Source organism: Austrofundulus limnaeus, unplaced genomic scaffold (assembly GCF_001266775.1).
Source record: "Austrofundulus limnaeus strain Quisiro unplaced genomic scaffold, Austrofundulus_limnaeus-1.0 Scaffold330, whole genome shotgun sequence".
Lineage (NCBI taxonomy): Eukaryota > Metazoa > Chordata > Actinopteri > Cyprinodontiformes > Rivulidae > Austrofundulus > Austrofundulus limnaeus.
The window spans coordinates 95,043-106,451 of record NW_013952732.1 but is presented as its reverse complement, the minus strand read 5'-3'; the positions used below and the strand labels follow the sequence as shown (position 1 = coordinate 106,451).

At 39.0% G+C, this 11,409-nt stretch overlaps 1 protein-coding gene across 1 annotated transcript in view; it reads left to right on the top strand.

The window, feature by feature from the left end:
* Positions 1-11,409, top strand: part of ext1b (exostosin glycosyltransferase 1b) — a 136,864-nt gene that overhangs the window by 87,087 nt on the left and 38,368 nt on the right. Inside the window, exon 2 of the mRNA XM_014022448.1 lies at positions 6,074-6,167. Within this exon, the coding sequence (XP_013877902.1) occupies positions 6,074-6,167 (94 nt within the window). The remainder of the gene's footprint in view (positions 1-6,073; positions 6,168-11,409) is intronic.

Here is an 11,409-nt window from a genome sequence, read left to right as displayed (position 1 = left end):
GGAAGTGACATCAAAGGGGAACTAGCAAAGAAAACTCTCTGGTCTTTGTTTATTAAAACAATATTATAATGTAAAGAAACATCAGATTCTTCTCTACAGTCTGGGTTGTTGGTTGTTGTAGCAACACTCTGTTCACATGCAGACATTCCCCTTTGACATCACTTCCTGTTACTTCACAGGCAAAATCTCAACAACTGTTCATCTCAGTGACATGAAATTTCTTTTGCAATATGTTATCAATGTCCTCTTTCTAAAAAATGCATTCATATATATTACAAAAATTTGATGTCACAGGCACTTTAAAGCACTACCTTTGGGGCCAGATAAAATGTGAACGAGGGCCAGATTTGGCCTGCAGGCCTTAAGTTTGACAGGTGAGCTAGAGGATGCTGATCTTCAGCTTTTCTTTTCAGCAGCCAAACATTTCAGCATGAAACTCCTAAATGTCAGCCGTGACACTTGTTGCCATTTGACCACAAAAAGCCTGTTTGTTTGGCCACGCAGACCCCTGCGACACCCGCGCTGGAAAGCTAATTGAAATTAGCATAAGCTTGCTAATGAGCGCTAATTAGGCTAATGATTTAGTTGCTGAGTGTACAGCAGGAGTTATAACAGCAGACGAGGAAAAATTGAACATTATGGACACACACACACACACATCTGCTGCTCTGATGCAGATGCTGACTCGTACGTTTACTCATTGCTTTGGGATAAATAGGCAGAGATTAAATTTAATGTACATAACCGATGTAAATGGGAGCTAACGCTGTGGATGCCTTTGAAGTTTACATCTATCACTCCACCTGTGCGCACACATTATCGTCCCTGAGCGAGAGGATACCTGAAACACACACACACACACACACTGAGTTAAAAGTGCGTTTGCCCCTCACATCTGTCGCTCTCTCATGGGAACACACAGCAGTATGCTTCAGCTCACACTCCTGTGTTTATGGGGAACACGAGGCTCCTTTTTAATTACCGCTGGAGTCTGTCCTCAAACTGTTTTTGAGTTGAAACAAACGAGCTYGTGTGTGTGCGACACCCATAGTAATGATGCTCTGCTAGCATTGTGTGCTTTGTTGGAATTAAACATTTTATATCATAAATTGTTCGTCTAATTTGTTGATGGTTTTTCCCCGCTCACAAGCCTCATTACTCAAGAACAAAGAAAAATAACATAAAAAATCTTTTTTTGTTTTTAGTCAAAATCAGCCATTATGTCACAGAGAACCCCACTTTGGAAGACAAAGAAATTAGTGAGTGAATGAAGAGGGAGACGAGGGAGAGAGAAGTCCGGGAGGACGATGGAACAACAGTCTCAATAAGCAGCAAATTGGATCTCTTCTTCTCTGCTCCCTGGAAGACAATCAGGCCGGTTCTGGTTCTGTGTTTTCATCACCCCGAAGTGCCACATTCAGGAGACGGGTTGTTGAGGCATCTGCCGCGCCACAGAAACAATAGTTTTAGTGAAACCAGACTCCTTTTTTTTTGTTGCCATTACAAGTCATTTTATACCTCTGTGTCTCTGTGTTCCACGGCTAAAATTATTACTGATAACTGAATTACATCCACAGCCTCCTGAGAGGACTTCCCCATCCATCAGTGAAACAGGGACCCTTTTTTCAGCGTGAATTTTTAATTCCCTCCAGCTGTTTAATATTATTAAAGTGCCTGTGACATCAAATTTTTGCAAAAAATATGAATGCGTTTTTGGAAAGAGAACATTGATAACATGTTGCAAAACAAATTTCACGCCATTGATATGAACAGTTGTCGAGATATTTGCATGTGAAGAAACAGGAAATGATGTCAAAGGGGAATGTCTGCATGTAAACAGAGTGATGCTACAATAATTAGTAGGGGTGTAAGAAAATATCGATACACTGAAATATCRCGATATTTCATTTCCCGATACTGTATYGATATTCTAAAGCCCTGTATCGATTTTTTATTAAGGTTTAAAATGTCAACTTTCCTGCCAGCCGTTCATTTTTATGTTATAGTTCAGTCTCTGACCACGAGTTGGCAGCAGTGAGCCAGMCATTTGGCTCCTCTACCTCTTGAGAGCCAGAGAGTAAGAGAGCATTAGCATTGTAAGTAAACATTAGCTTCATGCACCGATAGCTGAATCTGAGCAGAAAAGACCGACACCCTCTGCCTTCTAAGCTGAGGTAAGGTTACAAACAGTTACTTATTTGTCAGAATGTCTGTATTTTAAGACAAAGTAAGTGTCTTGTGCACTCTTTTTTCCAACTGTAGTCAGCTTTCACGTTACGTATAGCGCATGCGTCTATCACCTCGAGCGAGCTCGGCACTCCCCCCGTGACATAAAATCCTGTCTGTTGCTCTCAATGTCCGTCTGATCACATCAAAGTCCATATACTTTATCCTGCTGTGTTCGCTTCAAAAACGCTTTAACTCGTTTAGCTTCTCCATTTATTTACTGTTTATTTTCAGGACCTGCCCTGCTRTTCKACCCACAGTTATACAAATCAGGTTCTGGATGCAGGTCAGCTGATCCCAGAAACTCTGTGCAGCAGCTTCATATCATCTGTTTACTGAACTTTATGACAACATAAAGGCTATTGTTAAGTGTTGGGTGACCATATTGTAAATTAATATTAAAACGAAAAGCTGCAAAAAATATATTTTCAAACTATTTATTGGCAAATTTAGTCTAATAATTGAAAACATGGATGAAATATAAAACAAATAAAATAAAACACATACAAAGCAGAACACAGCTAAATGTATCAAAAGTATGTCTATGTGATATTAGAATTTTCTGAGACAATGAATTTTGGTTTTTAGTTGTTTTTTTTTTTTTCCAGTAAGATGTTTTTATTTAATAGAATTTTTGGACCAAAAATATCACGATATATCGCCTTGCTTACAGTATCGAAATATATCGGGATATATCGTATCGTGACCCATCTGTCATGTATCGTATCGCCAAATTCTTGCCAATACACAGCCCTACTATCAGAGGTGAAGAAGTGTTTAAAAAYGATTGTTTCAATAAACAAAGACCAGGGAGTTTCTTTTCTTAAAGAGTTCCCCTTTGATGTCACTTCCTGTTTCACTTTGCTGAGCCAAATTCAAGAGAAAATATGCCAGTTATGAGACAAAATGGGTAAAATCATTTGTATTGTGCTAATTTTCTTAAATATAAATGTGTTTGTATTTGAAGGATAAGCATGTCACCTGTCCTTTAAGAGCTCATAAACCCTGTTTTTGAACAGTTGTTAAAAAAATTAAACTTTTATGTAAATAAAAAGATRTTAACAGGTCAAAACTGAACAAAATATAATAATTTGGTGCTGAAAGCCAGTGAAATATGAGGAAACAGAGTCGCAGGAGGTCAGGTTATAACATCGTGTACCTTTTTTATTCTTTCTGTAGAAAACAAACCCAACAAAAGCATCCGTGTTATGAAAGGCATACACTTCGTGGAAAGCAAAATAGGATTTCAAATTTCTCTGAATTTCCCTACTGAGAGATAATTAAAGGTTTATTCAGTTATATAAATGTTTATTTTATATCATGTATCACGGTGTAACAACCCTGTTCTGACCCCAAACGTGTCCACGTTTTATTCAGCTAAAAAACTAATTAGTTCATTGATTAATCCGTCAGCTGCTACTTGATACTAATACTTTACAAAAAGTGCACAAAATACGTGTAAAAATAGGCCTATTTCCAAACAAATAAGTTTGTTTTTTCTTRAAATGTGGGAAAAAGATTTAGGCCTCTTTACAAAAAAACAAACCAGACATTGGATAGAATGAAGGAAACAGAAAGATGGAGTCACATTTGTGCCCCTTCAGACTTTTCATTATAAAAAGGGAAGTTAGGTGGRATCTGTGTCATACTGCGATGAATATACACAGCTGTGTAATCATGTAGGAGAACATAAACCAGTTATTTCCTTCAGGGACCTTCAGATCTCCTTTATTGGCGCAGAAATTAGAGAAGTTCTGGTGACACGTTGGCCTAAATGGAAGCAAACGTAAAACAGTTGTCTTGTATTAAATCGGAGTCTGGAGAACAGTGTAATTGTCAGCTTAAACTTGTTCCAGGGCTGCTGCTTGTTAAATTCCACATTTATATTCATTGCCRTCAGATGTCAGTCTGTCTTGTGGGCTGTTACTTACGCAGCGTCCAAGCAGACAGCTGGTGCGGAAATATGGGCTAAGATAGCTTCTTCATCTCCGTCGACAGGTGACGGAGCGTCGGTGTGAGGGCGTGCAGCTGTCGCCTGTTCTCTCCCTGCGGTGGTTCCTCTGCAGAGCGCCGTGCGTGTAGGTGTGAACGAGGGTGGGATGTTTTTGTTTTTTTATCACAGGCTGTCGTGTTCCCACACATTAGCGAGGCTAAAGTCGAGGCGAGGGCAGCGGCTTTGGCAGCGGCATCAGCAGTCACGTTAAGCTTCCGTCTCTGACCTTTCAGCTGGATCCATATGCGCAGGAACACACCAAAGGCAGCATCAGCAATCAGTGTCACGCTCCTGCACAAAGTACAGTACGTCCACCGCATCGCCAATGGAGCCAAGTCTGGGTTCGGTGTCCTGTAACCTTCACCTTCTGTGAACTTTACTTAGACAAGAAAAAAAAAGCACAAAGTCTGGTAAAACTTTGGGCGTTTTTAAAAGAAATAGTGATAATAAATTGATCGACTTTAGAATCATGTTTGGTTGTTTTGAGTAAAATAGAAATCTTTGTTTCTGGTCAATGCTGGCTTTAAAGCAGCTTATTTTAAATACATCTTTGAGGCTCTCTCAGGCTGTGGTGGGCCACATTTGACCCGTAGACCTTGAGATTGACACATGATATAAATACTTTTAAATATTATGTTCTTGTTTGTCAGTATGGCATTATATTACAATGTTACGTTTTATTTGGCGTTCCGCAGGGATGACTGTTTAGAATCTTTTATACTTTTTTTATTTAATTCCTTAAAAATCATTGTTCTCTGATGTTTAATTCAGCATATTTGCTGATTTTGTCTACTTATGCTCTTTTGTTTAGCAATACTGTCTTGTTTTAGTTTTTGCTTAAAATTTCAGCTATGGTTTTTGCTCTACTGAAGTATTAGCCACGGATTGCAGCATGTAGCTTTTTTCAATGGCTTTGCTCATTTTTGCATTTAGCTTTAGATTTGCTACATTAATTTTTTTTTCTTCAACAAATTTAAGCAGTTATTCGGCACTCAGCCGTCACGCTGCATCTTCATAGAAAATGTAATTTCTCTGGTTCAGTTTTTGAGATTTTTTTAATTTATTTGTTTTACCATGAAAAGATCTTTTCAGTTGATTATTTGAACAATGTCATAAATTCATGTGTGAACGGATGAGAGAGAAAAAACTGCCACGTGTCCAAAAAGCCATCTATCTCAGATGATGCAATTTACACACATACCTGTGAAAATATGGAAAATGCAATGAACACAGTCTGATGCACGGACACGTGCAGTTTCTCTGTTTCCCTCTCAGTTTATTACACACACACACACACACACACACACACACACACACACACACACACACACACACACACACACACACACACACACGGAGCCAGCTGTGTGGTGGAAGCAGGTGTCACTCTCAGCTCATTACCTCTGGCAGGGTTGATCACCCTGTTTGGAGAGCAATAAGACACACCTGACTGGAGGAACAGAGGGACCGGGGGGCTGCAGGAGGAAGAGGAGGAGGAGGAGGAGGACATGGGTTTGCAAAGAAGCTAATGAGATAGCTGAACATGAAGTGAGAGAGAGGGAAACACAGCAATGATTTGAAGAATTAATAATTCGAAAAATAAGTTTTACAAAAATACCTGTTTTTGGTGTTTTGAGTGTTTTTATTCGACTTTTAAAYGTCAAACACTGAAAATACGGAAAATACGTGGAGGTTCTCCTCTCCTGCGGCTTTTCTCCGATTCTGTGCATTAACAACTGAAGGTGACTGAAGTGTCTCATTACTGCCTGATTACTCACAACACATTCCTCAAACATATTCTGTGTCGGTGAACCCACAAGATAATTTGTTGTGTTTTTCTTTTCTTCTTGTCAGATTCGACTACAAGGAGATGCTCCACAATTCCACCTTCTGTTTGGTGCCCCGGGGCAGACGGCTGGGCTCCTTTCGCTTCCTGGAGGCGCTGCAGGTAAGAAACGAACGCACACACATGCAAACACACACATATACACACCACTCTGGGATAGCTCTGTGTCTGTTAGAAGTTCCAGGCTTAATGCAAAATTACTGGAAAGAATAATGATTATTACTTTCTCAAACTCTCACTAAGCAATTATTAAAGGATCATTAAATCATTACCACCTTAAATGATCAGACTAATAGAGTAATTATTATAAATATACAAAAGTTTCACTCAGATTAGCAGCTTTTTGGTTCATTTAAACACCTTAATTTTACAAATAAGTACCAACTTTGTGAAAAAAAAGAAGAAAAGAAGCTATTTATCTACTAAAATTTACGCAATTTGAAAAATACTTGCAAACCGTATTTATTCAAGTATAATACGTAAAACTAAATCCATAAAATCATCCATGAAGTTGGGGGGTAGTACTATACTCGGATAAATATTTTTACTTATGTGTTTTAACTGAAATATCGGCTTCAATCACAAAATGCCTGAGTCCTTAAATGAGACCGCGTCATAAAAAGCGGTTGAAACGAGCTTACAGACACTCCTCCGTGCTTCAGAGCGAGATAACAGATCCAGGCAGGTGACATGATGTGAAAAAAAGGGGCAAAAAAGTATTCCTGCACCTTAGTAATGATAGCGAACTAATAACATTAGCGTGTGACCGGGCCGCTCCTCGAACAACAACAAACACATGTTCGTCTGTAATGGCTGCCATCTACCGGTGTTCTGAAAAAGTTTGTATCCCTGAAAAATGTTTCCCCACCACTGGGGGCGCTCGCGAGTAGGAAGTAATCTGCTTTTCCCCCACAAGATGGCCCAAATCTCATGTGAAGTCTCTGACTTTTGTGTTGGCGCCTCCTGGTGGTCTATGTGTAAAATGCCTGAATTCATATGATGCTGCTACAGCTGATATGTATTTGTTGTCAAAATATCTTTTAGTACATATGTTGTTAAAATAAAATGAGTCCAATGATCATTTTACTGATATGTATAAAGACTGCAAAGACTGAAAAATCTTGAAGTCTGTATGAAATTGGAGGTAGTTTGAGGATTAAATTTTTTATGCTTTTTAAGCTCAGGTCGTATTATACATGAGATCGTATTATACACGAATAAATACGGTAATCTATATTTCCTTTTAGGCCTGATGGGTTTGTAGAGCTTTAATAACTAAAGAGGCGCTGCACCTCTTTGATCAAGAACTCTGTTTTAACTCTGCTGAGTCAGCAGATTTACTAACACTGAGCCACAYCAGTGTTCTTTTTTCTTTTTTATATAAATCAGGCTCACTTTATTTTCAATAAAAATCTGATACAGAAAACATAATGATTGCCTAATGACAACAAAAACAATTCTGCACAATAATAAAACAAACACTTTGAATCGAGGACTTAAACACTGTGTGAAATGCCTCATTTGGATTTAAAGATACAGCCTCAAAATGAGTTGATCTGAGATGCGCCTCAGAAAAGGGGGAAAAAGGGTAAAAGCATATCAGTTTCGCTTTATATAGACCCAAACTGAAGGATTTAAAAGCAGGATATGTCCACTTTACAAAGACTAAATTGAAGCATTTTAGACCTAAGATGTTTGGAAATCGGAGAAATGCAGGTTTGTTCTGTCAAACCGCCCAAAGTTTGTGAAGGTTAGGTGTAAACTGCAGGATTAGAGGTGAAAACGCTTCACGGAATAAATGAGCTCCAACAGAAAAGGCCTCTTCTCCGTTCGTCCATTTCTCTAACTGCGCCTCGCTCTTCTGCGTTACCACTGCACTGTCCTTTACCTCTCCTTACCCGGCACTTTGGTCCGCAGAGTGCGCCCACAGAAGTGCGATTATCTCACTATCAGCAGCCACACACACACACACACACACATACACACTGCACTTCACTCAGGAGAGAAATATGCCCCATCCTCTCCTCTCTCCATTTGTCTGACTCACACCATCCATCAGTTTGGTGGAGTGGAGTTGCAGATGGAGGGAGTCTGGAGGTTTCAGAGTCGTTCTGCTTTTTGTTTGTGTGTTCATGTGTGGCTCGTGTGTGAATGTGTGTGCGCAGCAGAGGCCTAAAGCCAGGTTTAACACCTTTATGACCTGGGTGTGACCACGCTGTCATTACATCAGAATCTTACCTCACGCACACACACACACACGCACGCACACACGCACACACACACACACACACACACACACACACACACACACACCTGTTCACTCCAGCTCGGTTCTCATCCCTCCTTTGCCAAAGGTCACATTCAGCCTCAGCATCCCCCCTTTTCTTTTCATCTTTTTTATGACTATGCCTTCACTTTTCTCTTCTTTTTGATCTTCTCTCCTCTGAGGAATAAACTCTCCTGCAGCTAATTTTACAAAAAAAAAGAAGAAAGAAAGAAAGAAAACATGGTCTCACGTCAATTATCAGTCTCGTAGAAGTCAAAGTAAAAGTCATGTGAGTACGTCAGACGTTCTTTTTGTTTAATATTATTGCAACGCCATCAAATCRATCAGGTTTACAGTGGGTAAAATAAGTATTGAACACGTCACCATTTTTCTCAGTAARTATATTACTAGAGGTGCTAATGACATGAAATTTTCACCAGATGTCGGTAACAACCCAAGTGATCCATACATACAAAGAAATCAAACCATAAATGTCCAGAAATGAAGTTATTTGTAATAATGTGGAATGGCACAGCGAAAAAGTATTGAACACACTTACTGAAATTTATCTAATACTTTGTACAAAAGTCTTTGTTGTCAATGACAGCTTCAAGACGCCTCCTGTATGGAGAAACTAGTGGCATGCATTGCTCAGGTGTGATTTTGGCCCATTCTTCTACACAAACAGTCTTCAAATCTTGAAGGTTTCGTGGACCTCTTCTATGAACTCTGATCTTTAGTTCTTTCCATAGATTTTCTGTTGGATTCAGGTCAGGTGATTGGCTGGGCCATTCCAGCAGCTTTAGTTTCTTTCTCTGAAACCAACTGAGAGTTTCCTTGACTTTGTGTTTGGGCTCATTGTCTTGCTGAAATGTCCAGCCACGTTTCATCTTCATCATCCTGGTAGATGGAAGCAGATTTTTATCAAGAATGTCTCTGTACATTTTTCCACTCATCCTTCCTTCAATTATTTGAAGTTTGCCAGTACCATATGCTGAAAAACAGCCCCACACCATGATGTTCCCACCTCCAAACTTCACTGTTGGTATGGTGTTTTTGGGCTGATGTGCAGTGCCATTTGACCTCCAAACATGATGTGTATTCTGGCATCCAAACAGTTCAATGTTGGTCTCATCTGACCAGACTATATTCTCCCAGTATTACACAGGCTTGTTTAAATGTTGTGCAGCAAACTTTAAAGGAGCTTCAACATGCTGTTTCTTCAGCAGTGGAGTCTTGCGTGGTGAGCGTGCATACAGGCCATGGTGGTTCAGTGCATTACTTATTGTTTTCTTTGAAACAATCGTACCTGCTAATTCCAGGTCTTTCTGAAGCTCTCCACAAGTGGTCCTTGGCTCTTGGACAACTCTTCTGATAATTCTTTTCACTCCTCTGTCAGAAATCTTGTGAGGAGCACCTGGTCGTGGTCGGTTTATGGTGAAATAATGTTCTTTCCACTTCTGAATTATGGCCCCAACAGTGCTCACTGGAACCTTCAGAAGTTTAGACATTCTTCTGTAACCGATGCCATCATTATGCTTTGCAACAATAAGGTTGTGAAGGTCTTGAGAGAGCTCTTTACTTTTACCCATCATCAGATGGTTCTTGTGTGATACCTGGCCATCATTTGGGACTGAACCAGCTGATATTAACTTGCACTGACAAGGGGCAGGCTTGCTTTCTAATTACTGAGAGAGTTCAGCTGGTGTCTTGGCTTTCCATGCCTTTTTACACCTCCCTTTCTTCATGTGTTCAATACTTTTTCCCTGTGCCATTCCACATTATTACAAATAACTTCATTTCTGGACATTTATGGTTTGATTTCTTTGTATGTATGGATCACTTGGGTTGTTACCGACATCTGGTGAACATTTCTTGTCATTAGCACCTCTAGTAATATATTTACTGAGAAAAATRGTGACGTGTTCAATACTTATTTTACCCGCTGYATATTAAATATTAAAKTAAAGCTCTTTACTTTCAGTACAAAAAGATGCTCAAAKGAATATCTGCATAATCATCCATCTTAGGTGTTCCRTCTTTCTGTAAAATTCCTGATTGTTCTAAAGTTTGTGTGACTAAGATCTAATCACTGCAGATCCATATAAAACCAATGGTTAATATTTTTAAATGCTCTGTTTTGCAGGTTTAAACCTTCAAAAGCTGCAGCCTTAGAGTAAAGTTGCAATAATCTTTTAAAGGAGGTTTTAATAACTTTTACTCCAGTTGTGTTAAGACAGTGGACAACCTGCAGCACAGAGCTTAAAACTTTTTTTAAAGGTTAATTATCACAAATCAAGCTTAAGTGTTTGTCTCCATTGATCGAAATGTTAGTTCACATCATAAGGTGATTTATTAAAGTGTCTAGTTGTTAAACATGTAAATACAAACAGAAGTATTAGCTGCAGGTTTAAAAGTAAAATACTGTTTTAAAGCAGGTTTTGTGTACAGAACGTGTTGGAGACTAATATTTATGGTTACAGGTGGAAATTGCAGGATTTAATGACATCTACTGTAGTAGCAAAATTGCAGATTACCACCAACTAAGGTCTTTTAGCTGCTCTTTAAKTGGATGCAGKGGTGGGCACAGGTCCCCTAAAGCACTAATAGGTGAACTAATTTCCTGATTAGTGCTTTAGGACTTTTGGTAATTTTAAAATGTAKTAGTGGATTAGCACTTGCTAAATTTATAGGCTAAATTTAGAAGCACTAACTGAGGTCTATAAATGTTATTGATCAAWGTTAATGTYAACAGCTGATGGTGAAAGCTGTCACTCATGTTGTTCAYACGGGTCATTTATCTACKARGTGACAATATATTGTAAGAAAATACGTCCCATCACGTCGGGGTCACCAAAAACTGTAAGAAAATACGTGTTCAATATMGRCTGAAGTCAAGATGAAAACACAATTGTTAAATAAATTGATTTGTGAAAGGAATAAAGTCATACAACACCAGAATTCTGGATCTGAGTGAGGTTTATTGTCACCGGGCTGAGAAGCTAAACCACACTGACTAAAAATCAGGAAGTACATGTTTTTATACACGATTCTTCAATGCCTGAGTTCGCCCCCTAC